General features: G+C 33.2%; 1 protein-coding gene across 7 annotated transcripts in view; it reads left to right on the top strand.

The window, feature by feature from the left end:
* Positions 1-21,614, top strand: part of LOC118186983 (sodium-dependent dopamine transporter-like) — a 388,447-nt gene that overhangs the window by 333,162 nt on the left and 33,671 nt on the right. For all 7 annotated transcript variants that reach the window (XM_085811464.1, XM_085811463.1, XM_085811465.1 and 4 more), the window contains 4 exons: positions 2,225-2,363; positions 6,283-6,417; positions 10,368-10,471; positions 17,983-18,220. In XM_085811464.1, the coding sequence (XP_085667590.1) occupies positions 2,225-2,363; positions 6,283-6,417; positions 10,368-10,471; positions 17,983-18,220 (616 nt within the window). The remainder of the gene's footprint in view (positions 1-2,224; positions 2,364-6,282; positions 6,418-10,367; positions 10,472-17,982; positions 18,221-21,614) is intronic.

Genomic DNA, 21,614 nt, shown 5'->3' with positions numbered 1-21,614 from the left:
TAGCAGAGTAACCATGTAATATGTTAATAATTAAATTTGTGACGTAATACGACTGATAAATGTAATTTAATAACAATATTAATTCTAAAAGTTAAGCCACTTAATTTCTTTTTAATTAACAGAACGTTTTTCTTAAATTTGTGCTACGAGCCAGTTCCCTTAGAAAGTCCTCCACGAAGACATCCTTTCCCTTAGGCAGATAGCCCTCGAGGCTTTGCCATAATCACACATACAATACAATACAATACAATACTTAACTTTGTGCTATAATGATTATAATAATGAATATATTTTCCTTTGCAACGTCTGAAAACGTAATTTAATAGAAACGAAACCAAAATTGGAATATTTAAATGGTTTTGGCAGTGTATGTTAACATTAAAAAGTATTTACTTATGATATAATTTAATAGAAAAAATGAAAATTTTTAACCTTTTTATGCTCCATATTCAACCTTGAAACTTTCTGTCCCACTGTCTTAATATAAAATTTGCACTTTCTGAAATATCCTTATTTTTTAGAATAATACCATCATCATCGAAGCCGACCAGTGGCCAAAAGGTTGCAACAAATGAACGCTGGCAATTTCTTTCCGAACTCAGTTCCGATGACATGAGTTTGTTTCGTATTTGTTGCCATAAGCAGAAATAATAAAATTGCAATTTGTGATATGCATGACTCATTCCTTTCCTCATTGCGGAGCCAACAATGTGCAAACAGTTGACAATGGCAATAGGACAGAGAACTAGATGTTTCTGTAAATTCCATAAATATTTATAAAGTGGGTATTGCTGTACCATAAAGTAAATACAACTTGAGTAATCGAAGATGTTTTTCTTTTTAATGGTTAATGAAATACAAAAGTTATTTGTATTTCATTCCATACCATCATGTTAAACTTTTACGTAAGCTACTTGCTACATGAAGCAGCATGGCTGCAATTATTTGAACATCTCTAAAATTCTATACTTCAAATCCTTAAACCTGCATATTTTTTTAAAAACTTCTGCTTTCAGAATACTCCTAAAGAAGCGCTCACAAACAAATAGTCAAATTAACCATTTTCAGCCCATGTTGTGTCTACTCTCCAATATGGCATTCTTATAACTGTAAGGTTTATCTTAATTTTTCGGACAGTTAATTTTAAATTAAAGTTACTTTACTATCTTTCCCTAATTTCAGCTTACAACGTCGGCCAGAACTTATTTTCAGAATCGCGGTTGAATGCAAATGAGGAGAAAGAGTATTTAACTGCGAAGTTCTACTGACTTCGTTAGACAGCCTGAGAATCTGTTCAGCGCGCATTTGCCTTTTAGGGATATTCTCTCCCAAGCTATTATTACGCTGGGCCGTATTTTAGGCTCTTGATAGCTTCTCCGTTAGTTAGTGCTAAGTGGCCAAATTTCTTAGAATCTTGTTAGCTTCGGCTATATCTTTTTAGTTAAGATTAGTTAAGTCTTATTTCTTAGTTTCCTGAGTTCAAGCCCGAGTGGAGGCTGTATTGTAAATTCCAAGAAAGGAGTCATCTGTTAAACTTTATTTGGAATAATAAAGGAAATTAATATTGTTATTAAATTATATTTATCAGTCGTATTACTTCACAAATTTAATTATTAAATATTACATGGTTACTCTGATACGATCACCTAGGATTACTGAATTTATTAAAAGGAGAAAATTATTACTCATGCTACAAAAAGAGTACAAAGGTAATAAGCAGGTAATATATGTATAAGTTTCATTTCTGACTTCATGGAATTCAAATATTACATGACATGGAACTACATGAAATTCAACCCTTCGTAAGTTTACGCTTCTATCATTTTGAACTTACATTGCAGTAACATTCAAAGTTTGGAATCTTACATAACATATTTGGACTTTATATATCATTCTTAAAACGTATACGGTTTCGATACATGTTTTCAGAATTGTTTATACTTGAAAAAAACCTTTATCTTTTATCCTAAATATTGCCCTATAAGAATTTGTAGTAGATATCTGCATCATTACAACGCCTTTAAAGCAAAATAACTTTGATATATTGTAATTTGGGACAATCGGGCTTCTTTTAAAAAAATACTGTAACTTTGTCATTAGTTGCAATAAAATTATAACGATTTCAATAAAGAGTATTTTATCCTGTTGATGCAGGTTATTTTTGATTGGTTTTAATGAACAGGTCAGAGTATTTTCAAAAATAATCTTCCACTTCTTCCCACAGCCGAGGAGTTTTAGAATTACACTTGAGCAAGGGATTTGATGACCTCGGAGCACCCAAATGGCAGCTAGTGCTGTGCGTTTTCTCCGTCTTCGTCATTCTTTACTTCGCACTCTTCAAAGGTGTCAAGTCATCAGGAAAGGTAATGTTTCATTTTGGTATTTATTCATTTTGGTATTTAAATTCTAGGAAGATTAAGATTATTGTATGATTATAATTTAAATGCAGCTTAGTCATGACAAGTTCCTTACTCCGAGGTATTATAATGAACCAGTCCTTGATCCGCTGCTCAGATGATATATTTTATACTAAATAGTTCAATATGAAACTATCAGTATGGCAAATTGATCTGTTTAGAAGTCGTAACCACTGTCAACTTTTTGACAGTTAATTACATATTTAATATTAATTCTACTGAGTGCATGTTTAGCTATATTCATATCGCTCAGTTTCCTTAGATTTCTGATTTTTAGATATTCCGTGATCTTCATTTTCAAATTTTATTTAGTTCTAAAACCAACTATATTCTAACTTCTCAATATTTTCCTTTAAAAAATTTTACTTTCTTACGGTACTAGTTTTGGCAATATTATATGGTAGCTCAGCTACCCTTTTATAAATAAACCACTTCAAGTATTCAAAGAACTACATTTATGAGAAATTCTGCTCATAAATGCATTTTTGAGAAAATGCCTGTCATTGTGTTGTAGAATCTCACTCTTTTAGGTATTATACATAAAGTCAAGACTCTTGCAGATACTGAAGTGACTTGTCGTTATATCTAGATAAACAACAGAACGTAAGAAGTGTGTAAAAGACCCTTTTATTAAGAAATTAAATAACTGAATAGAAGGCACTTCTTGTGCTCACAAAAACCATCTAGCATTTATGGCGCAAATCAAAAGATAGAATTTCAAATTAAAATTAAATCTAAATCGTAAGTAAACCAAAGGCAACGCAGAAAGGATTAACGCGCAAATTGGCACAAGCCTATACCAGCGTGACAAGCATTATTTGCAAGAATAAAGCAACGCCGAATACAGACTGCTAACGTGACTTTCAACAGCTGGAATACGCTTTGTCTAACGAAACTAAAATCTCCCTTTAAATACCATATCTTTCTACCTCATTTAAACATGAGCGAACTAAAAATTGGCGTTCTGACGGGAAAATAACAGTGTGGTTACTAAAAATAACTACTTAATGTAAATAAATGCCTTACAATGTTATCTGTTATTTCAAAATATAAATATCTTCAACGTTAACGTACTAAATTACTTGACATTTTTAAAGAGAACAATTAAATTACACCTAAGCTCTACCAAACTTTCGGGCATTTTAATGTATGTTGGGTTCCATAATATCCATTGCAAAATCCGTGGAATATAACTCAAATTTATCTCCACGTTTTGAATTAAAAATGCCCTTCCGCATGTTAGAGGACCAGAAGAAAAATGTCTGATTTCTAGACGGGAGGATCAGATTACCTGTTCAGTTTCGACTACAGTGACTTTCAAAGAAGACCTCGTGGGACAATAATATACCTAATTCAGACAGCTCACCATAGCTGATAAAATAACTCATAAAGACGCTTCGATAAAACAGAATGGAATCTGATGACATTTGCGTGATTTGTCAGTCTTTGGTTTCTATTATATTTAGTGTCTTATGGAATACCGTATCAATGATGACAAACTGCTGAATAGTCTTAACTATCTTTTCTGTCATTTGCAAAGCATTTCTGTCGAACAACGTGCTTTATTCGAAAAATCTTTCAATATAACTTCCATCTTGCCTTCCTCCAGACCTGCAATGTTTTCCTTGATCTTGGAGACAAAAACAACTTGAATTTTGAAAATTGTCATTCCTAACCATTTCACCGAAATTACGAATCATCTCAGTTAATTTATTCTGCATTAAGTCCATCTTCTAATTAACATAAATGACTAATAAAATATAATTTATAATATAATATAATATAATTATAATAAATTAATATAAATGATGCAAATGCGCCATCTTATTGCATTCCCGTTAGACTTATCGGAGTAATGTTTACTGTTATCTGCCATATGCTTCAGTTTTTTTTTTTTTTTTTTTTTTTTTTGTGGCTAAAAATATATACTCTCTTAGGTACTTTTCGATTTCTCCTTGTTCAGAACGTGCTACCAATTGGTTGTGTTCCACTGTTAGTTGACAATATTTGAATCTCGTCAGCTAGTCCACTTTCCTAACATCGCTAGCATTATTTCCAAGATCCTGATGAATATCCTTATTATTTTCTGGTATATTTTACCATTCTTTCCCCCTTCCATATAAAAGTTTAAAATGCAGTAATAATTTATCTGTTTTTTGTTTCAAAAAACCAAAGTTACAATGAACATGAGATGCACGTTTACAAATACTTTCCACTGGTTAGTGACGCTAAAAAACTTCCACATGTACGAATTAATGACTAAGATCTTGTTTAAGTTCCATCCTAGAATTCTTGTTGGTTTGCTTAAAAACAAATAATGATGGAAATTTTTCAATCAGACTTTGTATGAGGATCTAAGCAATATGTTCGTATATCGCTGTAGTCAAATAATGTCCTTTTACACTTATAGAGGCTAAATTATTTTATTATTTTTGTTATTTATTGATAGTATTATGAAATCACTTTTGGCATAATAAAGGATATTATATCGAGCTTTCTTTCATTATTCCAAGAATACAGAATCTCCTTTATAGTTATTTACTCCTTTATCTCTTTTATAGTTAAAACCTTATCAGAGACATACGGTTTCAATCTTTAAAGCCCCTTTAAATAACATAATACCTGTTGAAAGATTTATTGTTATTTGATTAGTAATCAGAGATAATGGATCTTTAGCAAATTACCACGAATTCTTCCCGTAAATTCCATCCAGTATTTTCTCTATTAGAAACAGATTTCCCTAGCAATCAGTCTTCACCCGAATTAAATGTTCTTATTTAACAAGACACCTTTTTTAAAAAATGTCATAAATATTTCTACGAATCTTAATAAACATTATAACTTTATCAAACATTCCAAGTATTTTCGCATTTCCCTGACCAAAAATATGACAAAATGGAAGATTTAATTACATTCGAAAAATAAAAAAATATTCCGAGAATTCTATAGATTCATAAACTAGAAAAATCGAAAAATTTTTTAAGTGTTTCCAATGCATGTCAGTAGCGTAACCCCTACTATAAAAGAGTTGTCTTCGTCCTCCATTTTGAATAACATCCGCCATTTTCTTTTCTTCACGTGTTCACTCTTGGACAGTGACTCATGCTGCACTCCATTGTGAGAACCCAGATTCAAGCATATTTCATTAATAAGAGATTTAAATAATGATCTTAGCTAAATAAAAATAATTTGATTTGAAATAATTGTATCAACTAAAAAAACAATTACAGATTAAAAATAATTAGATTAGAAATAATTACAGATTAAACTAATTAGATAAAACATAATAAAATTCCCAGTCATGACGGCAGTTTAAGACGTAACACATGACGAGAAATGTGAGCTATTCATGATGGAGAACGAAGACTACGTGATCAAAAATGGCGATTGACGGCACGTGATCCAAAACGGCGGAACTTCTGGTAATGCCATAAGCCCCGCCCCCTTTCTATAACGCCACATAAGCTGAGGGTATACTACTCATGTCTACGATATTGACGTTCTTTGATCCTTTTTTTTTAGTAGAAAAATTATTGAATATTTTAGTCAAATGAATATTTCTACGAATTTCAATAAGAGAATGTTTAAATATTATTTGCATTCATTTATAATTATGCTAGCATTCCAAACTGATTTCCTTGAAAAGATGTGTTTATATTTTAAGCTTAGAATCATTCTTATGTCATGCTAGCATTCTTAACTGATTGCCTTAAAAATATTTTATTTTAATTTTAAGATTCTAAATAAAATTCAGTTATTCAGATAATGGATCGTAAAATCTATAGATAATCAACGATATTTAATTAATTTGCGTAAGTTAAACAACATAGTACAGATTCTGCAATAATTAATTTTATTTGCATAGGTTGTATGGGTAACTGCCACTGCTCCGTATGTCATCTTGACTATCTTATTATTTAGAGGAGCTTTCCTACCAGGAGCTGGACAAGGTGTTATGTACTATCTGAATCCAGATGTCTCTAAACTTCTAAATTCTCAGGTATTTCTATTATATTTCTTATTGAATATAATTCAGATACGCAGGTATGCATTTATGCGGAAAATAAGAAATTACATAAAAGGGCGTCAGCGGCTATGTTAGTAGCGTTCCTAGTTATCAATATGAAGCTATCTTAACAGGTTGAAAGAATTTTGCATCAATCCATGTAATAGGTTACAGGTAAAAACATCGTGAATGGAAACGTCGCGAAGAAATCAATGCAAGGAGAAACGACGTCGTAAAAAATAAAATAAGTCAAAAACTTTGCACTTTTAAAACATCGTGTTAAAAAAAATAATAAACCCTACCTGAAATTATTGCGTGATGACAGACATGTGATTTTAGGCTTTAAAATATTAAATTCATGTTGAAATAATGATATGCTAGCACACGAAAAGATGAGAAATATTTTTACCTCTCTATTTGATGTTTTTAGATTGCCCAATAAATTTTTACTGAAAAAGCAATAAGAAAATTAAAGCATTGAAAAACTGAAAATAAGTAGAAAATTAATGTTACGTACAGCAGTTAATAGAATTTTAAACTTATTTAGTTAACTATTAAACATCATTATTTAATTAATCTCTTTTATAAAATTGGAATAGCAGAAATCTCTTCTATAAAGCTGGATGAGTAGTGTGAACGTACATTGAAAACTTTTAATGTAATGTAAACACGCGTCTACAATATTATCATCTGCCGTAGGTGCTTTATTTTTTATCATGATATTTTTTATCACGATGTTTTAAAATTGCGAAGGTTTTTTAAATCATTTTATTTTCTGCGACGATGTTTTATAACATCATGTTTTAGAACTGTGCTATCTTTTACTTGATTTCTTTCCTCCGACAGTGTTTTGTGCTCCTCTTGCGTTCCATTATTAGAGATGTTAAGACAACGAAAAGCAGCGTAATTTTCATAAATTTGCAGGACAAGTTTCCATTGTTAAAGCACAGAACCTGGTTCTTCAGCTGCAAAAAGAGAAGCCTGTGTTCTGGCGATAAGAATGGCAGGAATTAATTCACGCTACTGTCCCTATCTATTGATAAAAAATGAAAATAACTGTCAAGTTATTTCCTTAAAAGCTGAGAGTGAAAAGGAACTGGATTTGAGATGATTTACTAGAACCGAAAGATTTTTATGAATGTGAAATGTCTCTAGAAAAATGATGATGTCGACAACGTAAGATGTTTCTTAAATAATGTTAGCTGCTGAAAAATGAAAAAAATGCTTTTCTGACCAAGAGTGTTGCGAAAAAAAATTGTTTTGTGCTCCTTGGAGAGAAATTTTAAGGCTTTCGTAGTTTGACCAATGTAAATTAAACCACGCTGGCAAGAAATCCTGAGTATATCCCGGGAATTCATATCTGGAGTGGGATCTAAGTATGGAACTGCAATTTTATTGACAAAACAGAAAACTACCCGAAAGTTAAGTTTCTGTAAAGTAAATGCAATTTTATAGCTAATCCATGAAAAGAAAGAAATGACAATATATTTCCTATGTTGTTACTTGCCCAAGGCCACGAAATTCCTCGTGGCATGGAGTGCAAGATTCGCCTGTCGTTGGCAACAGCCTTACGCAGCAGGTTCCTGGGCATAACCCTAGCCTGTGTTGGATGTTATGCAAAACTTTTCTTTTCGCATAGCATAGTAAAAGTCCAAAATATTGAGAGTTCGTAGTTTAACAGTGAAGATTGAAATATTAGCAATTATGGCATGTAAATCGTAGAAGCAATTATAGCAATTACAGTGCATAACTTGTATTTACGTTACAAGTGCATAACTTGTATTTACGTTACAAGTGCATAACTTGTATTTACGTTTGTCGAGAAATAGCTACCAGTAAATGCTGTGAGAACCATTCAGTTCGCTTTCGAGTGGCAACAGCCTTGAGCACCATACGGGTGACAGTGCGATTTAGCTTAGTCCCCCCCCCGCAATTTTGATAAAAAGCACCCCGGGAGGACGGGTCCGTGGCTCTCTCACTCCTTTCCTCTTCCACAAACCACACGAGAGAACTTTCGGCTTGCCGCATATTTAGAGTGCCACAATACCGCACCGACACTATACATTTACAAACATGCATGCCTTCTCCGGGATTCGAATCCGGCCCTTCGGCATCGCAGTCAGCGACGCTAACCACTGTACCAATTTATAATCTCCTAAAACGAGAGAGTGCTTTCTGATGTGCTTAAAGGAGAATTTTTTAACCGTTTAGTTAATATGTTAGGTTAAAAGGCTTTGTCAATAGTAACTGCTTTCAAGTACTTTAATTCTTTTTCGTGATCAGATTTGAAATGCTCGGAAAACGAAGAAATAAAATGAAGCTAACTTTTGTTTAGTCTAATTACATGATTTTAAGTATTGTGGAAGACAGTATAAAGCTTTACGGTATACATAGTTGTACTGAAGTTGGATATGTTGCTTGTGAACCAGATGTCGAGAACCGGAAGAGAATTGGATGTCTCGAGTTCAGAAGTAAATTGAATAGCAGAATCAAGTGGAATTCTAATAAAGGAAAAAACTTTATTTTAATACGAACTTTATTTTATTACAAATTTATGAATATTAACTCTGATTCTTGTTGCCTTAAAACAACTCCAATAATTGTTATTTTGCGTATTATTTTAACTCTTTCCATTTCCCAGTTGAAAAAAGAGGAATGTCGGATATGATTGAGACTATAATCTCACTCATCAAAAGAAAGCTACAAGATGGGGAAAGGCTGTATTGGTAAATAAATTGGTAAAAATCTATGTGTCACTAATGTGAATTCATGATTAAAAGGAGTTGAAATCACGATCAAATGAAAAGCTTTACAATCAGGTGCACATGGTTTTAAGCAAGATACAATATATGTATCAAAAAATTATTTAAGGAAACTCCATAGAATTGCAAACGCTAAAATATTGTCTTTCTTAATGGTTCTACACTGACTGCGAATTTATGTCTTTTGACAATTTTTAGAGATTTATGTAGAATTTTTTCAATTTGTAGAAAAGTGTAAAAGAAAGCAAAATTTTAGCTATATATAATTTTTATTTGTTGTGTTATAATCTTTACATGTTTTAACTTATAACTCTGGTCTCTGTAAGTAGATTTTTATAGACTTTATTTGGAGGCTCTAAAGTAGTACATTATGTAAATTTATGCGTTGTTTTTTTTTTTTTTTTTTTTTTTTTCGATTTAATAATTTTGCTATTTTTGAAGTGCTAATATGCCAGAATAATATCTAGAAAATTGTCAGGAAGAATGGATTAAAAGGGTTATGTTTGCATTAATTTTTAAATCTGTGTTCATAAAAACTTACATATCTAATCATAATCCCAGCATAGCATATCATCATTACTTCCTGTCGTCGAGAACCTGCAAGTATCGCAGCTGTTAAAAATCATGGAAGAGATGTCATACCAACTACATTTCGTATTCCAGTCATCAAAGGCACTATACTTTATTTGTGACACTTTTACAGTGACACGTAGTTAATGTTATGGTTTAGATAATAAAACACACTTTTCTTTCAACATTATTTATATTTTACTGTTCCTAATATTGGAAATAAATTATATTTATGTTTTAGAAATAATATATTGCAACTGGTGGCCGTTCTTAATCTTTACTTGACGTGCTCTGTCCAGCGAAATCTTGGTATCATATTAGCTTCTAACTCTTAAATCGTTCGTCAAATATTAATATTGGATGTTCTCAAATTTTAATCAGTTTCTATGCCTTTATAATTGAATCTATTCACTGAGAGTCTTTGAAGTAAGAAATTTTACAAAAACCATTGATTCCAGTTTATACGCTAAAAAAGTATTTCTGAAATCAAAATAGGCAGATTAGATTTATATCAACTATCATCTAAAATATCGACAATATAATATTTTATGTTAGTTAAGTATGTGTCGAGCAGTTTGTATTTTTGATAAAAATTATATGTCTTCTTTCCAGGTTTGGGTAGATGCCGCCGTACAAGTCTTTTTTTCTGTAGGAGTGGGATTTGGAGTACATCTAACATATGCATCCTATAATAATTTTCATAATAACTGTTATAGGTAGGTTATATTATAAAAATGGCTTGTATCTTTGCTTATCAATCACTAATTGCTATAATTATTACAATAATAGAGTAAAATCTTCTTCCACTTGTTGATAAAAGGACGTTTTTAGATCTGTACGATAAATATCTTCATAAAACATAATTCGATTCTTTATATTTCTGAACTTCTAGTTGCGTACCGTATTCCAGGAATAAATTAAAATGGCAGGTTAAAGCAGCTGTTGAAATTCTGAATGAAATTAATTTTCCGTAACACAATGAATATTTTTGTGAAATAGAAAATTGACTTAACATATGTATGAAGCTTCCTATTTTCTCGCATATTTTTTCCCTTTTTTTAACTATTTTTATCGTTCAAAAATCACGAGTGGAAAATTATGGGAATAATTTAATATCCGAAGGACGCGGTTATAATAAGAACATAGCAAATGAAAAGTAGTTATGGATAAACTATCACAATATTATTTCTTTTTATAAAATAAACCTACATTTTAATAAGAATATATAGTAATATTAAAACTAAATTATGTAATAAGATACCTTCATTTCTACTTCTCTGTAACTCAAATCTCTATCGTTCTTATTGTTCTCTGTGTTATTCCTTAGGGCTCAAATCATCTGTAAGTAATTAGAAAAAGTGAATGTACAGCTGACTTGGCGCTTTTGTAAACTGAATGCCAGTTATTGTTTGTTTCAATGTGATTGGTCAATTCTTGCATTGGTCTAGCATTAGATTCTTGTATTACGTTCAACTTCTACCCGTGTATTCACCAACAGCTGGTTAACTCAAATATCAAAAAATCCGTGTATCAGAGGTAACTCACAGTCTGAGCTATGATTAGCACATTCAGTATTCTCCATTGGTGAACTACAGAATCTGATACATAATACAGAGTTTTTTGTAACGGGCATTGTCATTGGCTATGAAAAGTCATATGCCTTTCAAAGAAGTATATATTAGGTTTTTTTGCATTTTATGCTCGTTTTACGTGTTATCATTTCAATGTCTTACGTGGGAAAATTTCCTTTTTGTTTTACGTGATTGTATGAAATGACTTGCTAATTAAAAATAGAAACACAATTAATATGCAACAAAATGTTGGATGAAATGTATTATTTAACCTTTAAACTAAAGAAGTGCTCATTTATCGAACGAAAGTTTCGCCCAAATCATTAGTTTTTGCAGTGGAATGGAGTAATTTGTTAATATTTATGCAGAAAGAGTTAGTTTGATTTTTCTCTCAATTACATAATAAAATAGAAAATAATTATGCTTAAGCTCTTATAATAAATTAGTTTATTCAAATTCATACTTAAAATACTATGAATACAATAAATAGCTTAATAAAACGTTCTGTATTTTAGTTCATATATATTAGACTCTCATGTAAAAATAAATTTTAAAGTTAGACGATTAAATTAATAAAAATATCTTTGAGTATTGTACTATCTGCTAAAACTAAAAGTAATACTATTAAAATTTCAAGTTGAAAAGGAAGTGGTAAATCATAGGTGAATAGTATACATAAATGAGATATTCGTATGCATATAATGGAATTTTACTTTAAGACTGTTTATGTTCAACCTCAAGCTTTATTAAATGCTATTACTGGGTTCAAAGCCTGGGGACAGGGTGTTTTTCATGATTTTCCAATGTGTGACATGGATATGAACCAGATTTTCAGCAGTCTGATGTTACGGTCATCCTTGGCACAAAGATACATAGAAGATTCTCTTTTATTCTTCTATCATTCTCTCTAAAAAATAATCTACTCGATTTTCTTTCAATTCCACCAACAACCCAGTGTCCATATAGGCTTATCCCTTTTATATTTCATCCATTTCAACAGTCACTCCGTTTCTGCCAAGAGGAAAACTTTCATTGATTACGACCACCTGAATACTTCTTTCAAAACATTAATCAATCAAAAATAGCATGTTCGTGAACTTTCACCTCATTCGTAACAAACTCATTCTAATATGCCCAAACGTGTAATCTGTAAAATTCCATAAATGCTCAAATGGCTGTGCTTAAACTGTGAACCTCTCCTCATTCGTCTACAAACATCACGCGGATTCCCACTATCTTGCTTGTGTCGAAGTCATTCATATTCATCAGTTTATCCATTTTTATCACCCAAATGCATACTGTTCCCACATTTCAGACGCTCATATTTAGAACAATCAAACCCACTTTCATGCACCAATCTGAAACAGATTTCTCTCCTTCCATTTCCAAAAATAAAAAATGAAAAACTTGCAAAATTTTAAGACAATCACACATTTTTTTCATAACCCAAATCTTTTAATCTTTTCCACAATGTAATTTAAAATCTAAAACATCCAGAGAACCGAAAGAACGATCATTGGGCAAATTCTAATCAAACTGTTATGTCGCTATGTACATGCGCTATGTTTGTAGAAACACTAGGTTATTTCGAAGCAGGAGACATGTAAAATGAGCAATATCCGTGCAGGAACTTGAACCTTAGACCTCTCGAATACGTGTCGATTAGGCTTCCAGTTACACAACGAAGGCATGCTAGAAGGCGGGAAAAATACTTTATACACTCCCTCTTTTGAAGACGACTGGGGATTAGGGTACCCAATCGCCAAATCCTGGTGGTGGAGAATCATCATCCATCACCCTTTTTAGTTAGGGCGCCACTGTAGAGACATTAGGTTATTTCGAAGCAGGAGACATGAAAAACGAGCAATGCCCTCCCCGGGACTCAAACCTCGGATCTCTCACGCGTTTAGTATGCTTCCAATTACATCACGATGGTGGGAAAAATACCTTATATGTTAACGGCGCATGCACGTGAATTTGATGATCTAAATGTTTTGAATCATCGGTCAAATTCATATCAAACCGCTATATAGTTTGAATATGTGCAAGCGCTATACTATACATAAAATGTAGTTACTAAGCAGTGCATCCTCCCCCCCCCCGTTTCTTCTTATAGCATCGTTAATAATTATCACACACACACACACATATATATAATATTTTCAGGAGCAATGACCAGGAAATTGGAGGCGAATGCAGATTAAATCTTCAGTTTTATGTTCAGCAACATGTTACGGCTACACACACGTCGGCACATTAAATGTACCTCTTACAAAGGGCTTACATTTTTGATATATTTGCAGAAAAAAAGAAGCAGACAGACTGCAGTCCAGCTAAGGCAAAGCTTAGAAAGCAAGTGTGTAATGTTCAGGATGAAATCTTAAGTCAGACTGAGTTAGTTTTGGTTCTCAAAGCATTTTGATTGGATAGCTAATATTGTTGTAAAATTATTATTGGCTGCTTGAGTTTTAATTCAATTTACATCATCAGAATTACGTAAGCCATATGACATAGATTTTTCTCGAAATGACGCAGTCCAAATAGATGTTGCTATTTTTAGAATAGAGAAGGGAAATTAATTTACGCTGCTAATTTAATCTTTTACATATTCTTTATTTTTCTTACATATATATATATATATCACATACCTAATTATATATCACATATATAATTATATAATTTAATGCATAGTAGAATCAGTAATATAGTGATATAATTTAATAGCTTCTACCAAATAGTAACAAATGACTTACTTTTGCAACTAACTCATTCAGTTTGTAATAACATGTTTCACTTAAATTTCCTAAATGTGAATGCCAAAACTGATTTATTATTGGTGCTTCAGTTTTGAAGTAACACAGAAAAAAATTCGATTTAGCAACTCTGAAACTCATTTGCGAAGAGGTAAACATTCAGAAATCATGATAACTTCCTGTATATATACGCATAATATAAACACCGTTACTTAAGCACATACCGGATTAGTTATATAAAACGTATACTGATCTTTAATTCAACTATATTGAAAAATGAAGTTATATGAAAGCTGTTCCATCATCAAAAAGAATAAAAAAAAGGAAGACTTACTTTATCCACATAATTCTTGATGGGTCACTATTAGAAATTATAGATTATTCGAGACCAATATATAGCAATATATCCAAACTACACAAGCATAACCAATTTAAAATGATATCTTATGCATAATACATAACATACTTATAGGAACTGTAACCTTTCAGAAGAAATAAATTCAACAGAACATTCAGTTAACATTATCCAATTTTTGCAATGCGTAATATAGTGCATGTAATGTTTAGCACCTATAGAGTTTTGTTCTGATTAAAATGTACTTATAGAGACATTAGGTATTTTTGGAAGCAGGCAAGATGAAAAATGAGCAATGCCTTCGCCAGGAATCGAATCACGGACCTCCGGATACGCTCCCAGCATGCAGACTACCACACCACGAAGGCATGCTAGGAAGGCGGGAGAAATACCTTATATACTCCCCCTTTTAAAGTGCGACTGGAGTTTTTTTTAGGGGACGCAGTCGCCAAATCCTGGGTGTAGAGAATCATCATCTACCGCCCTTTTAGTTCGGGCGTCACTGTAGAGACATTAGGATTTTTTGGAGGCAAGCGAGATTGAAAAATGAGCAACGCCTTCGCCGGGAATCGAAACACGGATCTCTGGAATATGCGCCCGGCATGCAGACCACCACACCACGAAGGCATGCTAGGAAGGCGGAAGAAATACCTTATATACTAATGCACAATAATTTTATAAGAGATGTTATAACAGTACATAGTAGTTGCTGAAATAAATATATTTTATCTCTCGTCTTTCATCTTCTGGATTAAAGAGTACGATGTGCTGAATATGTAATTTTGCCATACATCGTTACACCTGATCGTAACTGCCTGGCAAATTGAATTTTGGATATCAGAACTTGAATCTCCTCCAAATAACTAAAAGGAACAACACGCAAAAAATCTGAGAAGCAATATATATTTTTTGGTAGGAATTAACAGTTTCGAGCGCTAGTAGATCACATAAGATACGGTATCGTCGACGAAAATCCACATTGTCTACCATATTAAGGTCATACACTTTATTTGGTATTAGAAGTCAAGATATCCAATTTGATACATTCCAGCTATTCTGCTATCAAAACACTTCTTCACGGCATCTATCTTGTCAGTATATTCTTTCTTCATTACCTCATCCGAGTGTGGTAATCCACGGCAATCAGTGAATAAGGATCCAATATAATTCACAGTTTTATGGTTGGAGAATACCAATTTTGCTCTGACTCACTAGTCAAGGCCAAAACTAATGAGTTAAAAAGTTGGTGAATATAGGGGTTAGAAGAGAAAGATTCGGCGTGACCTTCGTAGGTAGATTCAGAAAAGAATCGTGAATTGATTCTGTAGTATCATAAATTACTTTTAATATAGAAAATTACTTTTGTAAAATTCAGATAATTTTTTATTTAAAATGAATAATAAAGTTAGTTTCAATAAAAAAAAAAGTAAGGTGGTGTAAAACGTGTAAATACAAATATTTTAAAACCACATTTAAAAAATTAAAGATCCGAAAGTAATACGTTTCTTAATAAACTGCATTTAACATTAGCCAAAAAAGCAACATTTCCTTGGAATATGTTTTAAATAAAATTCTGTATAAACCTACACAAAATGAAGGCAGCCTTTTCAGTCTAATTTTAAATTTCACACTGACATGTTCCTCTTTCATTTGAACCTACATTTGTACTTTTTTCCCCTAAAAATAGCTTCAAGGAAATGCAGTGTTATATTTATGTTGTTGTTGTTGTTGTTGTTGTCTTGTCCCTATTACATGGAACAATGGTTGCTACAGCCTACTCCGAAGAGAGGTTGGACTTCTATTTCCCACCCCTCAATTTTGAAGGAGAGCACCTCGGAAGGATTCGGGTGCCTCCTACTCCTCTTCCCTACCACCAATCCACCCAAGAGTACTTTCAGCTCGCCGCATATTTATATTGCCGTCATGCCGCACCGACACTATACGAACCCGGTCCCTTCGGTACCGTAGTAAGCTACCCTAACCACTATACCGTCTGGGCGACAGTGTTATGTTATGCAGTTCTAATATAAAAATTGGAAACGATTTTAATAACAGAAGTATAATTTCTTTCTTAGACTCATTTTGTTTTCAAAGTTTTTTTCAAACATGTAGTTCTATACACATTTAAATCCCATTAGCCATTTTGCTCACATACGAAGCATATCAACTATTGACTAAAGGTTTTAAATACATTAATTTTCAAAATTAAAGGTTAGTTGTAGAACTGATATTGTTGTAGAAAGCCGATTAAAATTTTGCTGCATATAATTATATACGGTAGTGTGTGCAACCTAACACAAGAACAATTGCTGTGTAATAATTTGGGCACAAAATATACAAGTGAGGCGAATTATGAGTTAATCATGAAAAGAAACATGCTCGACGTCAGGCACATATTTTGGTTAAACGTAAAGTTGAAAGCTTAAATGTGGTCAGATGTTGGTAGGTATGCCTAAAAGACATCATTTAGATAAAGGGTATCAGTGACTATTAACAGTAAACTCTAAACAGTTAAATGTGTCCAGAAATTTAAGTACTTCCCAAAGCTGTATCTCAAGAATCTGTGACAGCTTTTTATGCATAGGAACAGTTACTCATCTTTCTGGTTTAAGATCATTTAAGGCTAAGTATAGCATTTGAAGACTGTTATTTGTCATTGCTGCAAAGAAGAAACCCTCACGAAGTCGTTACACGGCTGGTTTGGGACTTCAGCAGCCACTAGTTTTCGAATAACTTTTAAATATATTTACTTGGGGACTCAGAACTTTACCTGCTTATCCAGAAACTTTGTCATAGATGTAAGCTTGGGTACGGCCGTTTCTCACGATTCTTTCCCAAGCAAATAAACAGCCATTTTAGAAATAATGTCTTTCACGTATATGCAGTGGGGGAACTGCATGCTTCAGCCTCTCCCTAGATGTAAATATATCCAAAATCATTATTTTAACTGAATTTGAATTCATCCATTAACAGTACTCAAGACCAGTCATTTTGACTTCACTGAAGATGAAGATAACACCATTTTAAGGCCTCTTTGAAAATACAGAAAACAGAGCTCAGTACATTAATTTTCTCGCATAAAACTCATGTTCGCAAGGATCTTCAGTACGCAGGTCTACTGTTCGAACTGTTACAATAATATTACTTCACCACCACTTCACTTTTTAAATAAAAATATCAGTTCACACCATCTAAAAGCATGCTTTTGGTTAAGTCGTTTCAACACATAAATCCACGATTTTGTCTCATAATTAACTAAATGAGTTGGTGGTCAAATCTATGAAGCTGCGTCTTCACTCTTGTAAATATGTTATTGCACTGTAATGCATTATCGTAAATTCGTTACTGTTTCGTTATTGCGCTCTTTCCCTAAATACTATGTCCATAAAAAGACTTCTTAGAAAGATTTAAGCTTATGGTTAATTATTCTAGTTAAATTGTGTTGATATTTGATATGTGGAAACAATTTATTATTTCCTTATTATAATAGCAATAATTTACAATAATTTATGTTTACATAATTTCATCGTTAATCACATATACACTAGGGATTGTCTTTTAACGACGGCTATCAACAGTTTCACAAGCTTCTACAGCGGTTTCGTCATTTTCATCTTCTTGGGATATATGGCTCATAAGCATGATGTCCCTATCAACACCGTGGCTACTGATGGTCACGGATTAGTATTCCAAGTGTACCCGGAGGCTATCGCAACCTTACCTGGAGGTCAATTTTGGGCAGTTCTCTTCTTCATCATGCTGCTCAGTCTTGGTCTGGACAGTGCGGTAAGAGAAAACATTTAAACTAGCGTTTATAAAAATTATTCAGTGTGTTATTTGATTAATCTCTTTAATAAACAATGAATGGCAGATAATTTTGGATTTAGCAAACAATAATTATCTAGGTACAGGATAGTAAATGTTTTATAACGGTAGACTTAAAAAGAGATATCATTTTGAAGAAGTTGTCAATTTTATATAAGTCACTTAGATAAAATCTCTGCCACAAAGGCAGAGAAGACCGTTATGAAGGTGTTTGTTATGGTGGTGCCTTTATCTATATGATAGGGCATAATTATGCATCATTATTATTATTCACATTTTTATGCATTTACTTTCCTTTCTTTACTATCCTTCAATGTATAATGTAAATACGAGCCAATTTTCAGTAGAAATGGCTCGTATTTACATTATACATTTGAGGTCCATATCTTCAAAGAAGACATCTCTTCCTTTAGACAAATAGCCCACGTGTGCTTTGCTATATTCAAATTTGATTTTAATAATATACAGTAAGAGGAACATCACAGTATTTATTAAAGCGTATCTGTAATTCGACTTCCATAACTCATGTATTGTATAACTCACTTCCATAACTCACTGCAGTTTACTTAGGATGTCCAAAAGTGTGAGTCGGCAAATCCATTGGAGGAAATAGTGGTTTGTTTGCATGTTGTTTAAGCTGAGTGTGCTACTGCTGCATTGAACTTGATTTATTAACAATATCAAGAACACATTAACAATTAATATTACATACATAAAAGCAGTATTTTGTTATCTTTCAGAAGTGCGTACATTTAATTGCCTCCGTGGTGCGCTTTATAGTTGAAGACGATATTACATGTGCTTTAAAATTATTGGCTGACAATATCCCTGAAAATCAAAAGGCAGTACTGAACAAGTCATTGCTTCTGTAGTTTCAGAGCGTGTCATCTCACGCCTGTTAACAACATACTTATCTGGCGTCGACCTCGAGATTGAGACTTGTGAGGAGCCTCCACAAGAATTTATTATCTTCGCGTAGTCCACTGCAAGCAATTATTTTATACTCTTGTTTGTAAAAACTGCGAAACCATGAATGAATGACTCGAATAAATTGAAAATTACAAGGAATGCTCTGCAAAGTAGGCTATGCAAATGATTAGAATTTCAGGGTAATAACGTATGCTTTGGGCTGAACTGCTCCCTACAAATTACCTTGCTAATCATATGAACTGGAGACCGTAACAAAACGTTAAAAATAGCGTTTGTTTTTTGCCAGCAGTAAACGTTTCATCAGAAGTCTCTACGTCTTATCTATGACAAAGAGATCAATACAAGCAAGTTACGCAGCTCGAAAGAGAAGAATAGATGGCTTGCGATAAAGAGGATTTTTCTATCGTTAAAAAATCGCAGTTGGGGCATAATGCCTCATCAGTGAAGTGTGTGTAGAACTAGAGTATAACGAATGTTGTAGAATGGATAACGAAATGTTGCATCAACAGACACCTCATCCGCATAACTGTGATGGAGCAAGAAGCTTCATCTCGATAATTTGCGCAATGCTGTAGCACTGCTACATGTGTTCATTGTCAGCTTTAATAGTTCATGGACGTCTGTTATACTTAAGTCTCTATCACATTATGTTTCGGCTACGCGGGACTAGACGTCGAAAGTGACAATGCTCAGAACCCGCACATTTCCAGGAAACCTACATAGCATTTTCACTTACTAGAAAGACTTGAACGCAAACAGTAATCGATTATCGCTTAGATTGGGATCACGTGATCCTTCAGAAGCAGAACTTTCGTCTGATTGGTTGATCTCTACCGGAACAGAGCTCCAGCCAAGACATTTTCTGTGTGGTTTGTAAAAAAATCCCGCGTAGCCACTACATCGTTTCCGTAGCTAGGCGGGACTTTGCTTCCATCGGGGCTCTTTTTTCTAGGAATTCTCCCGTTTAAAACAGTGCTACCAGAATCTCGTTTCTCAGAAAAGCAGGGACTGTCGCTAGAAGTGATTAACCTCTTTAGAATTACTTGTATTCTTTTGCGTGCATTCGTTTGCGCAGGATTTCCTTTGAAAAATCATCGACGCCTGCGGCTGCAGTGGGATCATAACAAAGCTGCTGGAATGATGACGGGTATCACAGCGTTTTCAGTTTGGACTACAGTGATGTAGAGTACGCGTTAAACAGCGTAGGAGAGAATGCCATCTCACAAAATACATTATCAAGAATACTGGACGATCGTCTAGCATGATGGTCTGGGGCATCATTGGATATGATGGGCGATCTCTTCTGCTAAGAACTCAAGGTCCTGTTACCAACAATTGCCGCATCAAGGTCATCTCATTTCATGGGCCAGCAGTCGCTCGTGAAATTCACCTCGCAGCCAGTGGTGATCAGTTTTGGATCTGATAGAAGCACTATAGAATGAATTCTTTAAGTATATATTCAAAAACCTGTTTGATTTAATACGACGACGAGTACGAGCTCTTACTGCAACGCATGGGGGCTTCATTAAATACTGAGTTTGGGCATTCGATATTTTTCGTATTGCTCCGTAATTTAAATTTTTCTCGGTATCACTACAAGTTATATATGGAATAATTTTTTTTTTTTTTTTTTTTTTTCCTATTCTAATGATTTCTTTGTGGGATTGTAATTTCACAAACAGGCGTATATTTTGATAATTTTAAAGGCTGTGGGGTTCTAACCTTTTATCTAACAGCTAAGTGTGTAGGAACCTCGTGAACACTTAAGCGAACAATCGCTTTAGTTTAGAAACAGATACGTAAAACTTAAGAAGTGTTAATTACCCTTTATTTCTCAAAATAAGAAGTTAACAGATGGCTCCTTCAAAGCCTCCACTTGGGCTTAAGTAAAACTTAACTAAATCTTAACTAAAAAGATATATCCGAAGCTATCAATCTTTTTAAGTAGTTATTAATAATATGTATCCCTAAATATGTATTAAACTGGCGAAGCTATTAAGGGCCTGAGATACGACCGAGCGTAATAATAGCTTAGAGAGAGTGTAGCCCAAAAGCCAAACGCGCGCTTGTCAGAATATCTGGCTCTCTAACAAAGTCAGTGGAACTTCGACTTAAATACCGCTCTTACTCATTTACATTAACTGCGATTCTAAAAACACATTTTGGTAGGAAACTGTAAGCTGAAATTAGTAGAAATAGGAAAGTAGCTTTAACTAAAGATAACTGTTAAAAAATTAAGATAAACCTTACAAAGGTACTAGAATTTCTTTAAATGTCTAAATCCCTGCCCCTAATCTTAGAAAGTTGCATTTAACTTTTTTAAGTTTGGGGTAACATTTAAAGTTTGGTGGCGCAAGTTGTCGCTGCTTGGGCTTGTAATTGTCTAAACAGCGAATATTTCTTCATTCGAAAGTGTAGAAAAAAT

This window comes from Stegodyphus dumicola, chromosome 2, assembly GCF_044657685.1.
Source record: "Stegodyphus dumicola isolate Sdum_Otavi_A_Nest chromosome 2, ASM4465768v1".
Classification (NCBI taxonomy): Eukaryota; Metazoa; Arthropoda; class Arachnida; order Araneae; family Eresidae; genus Stegodyphus; species Stegodyphus dumicola.
The sequence above is the reverse complement of the archived record's forward strand: the minus strand, read 5'-3'. Positions and strand labels throughout refer to the sequence as shown.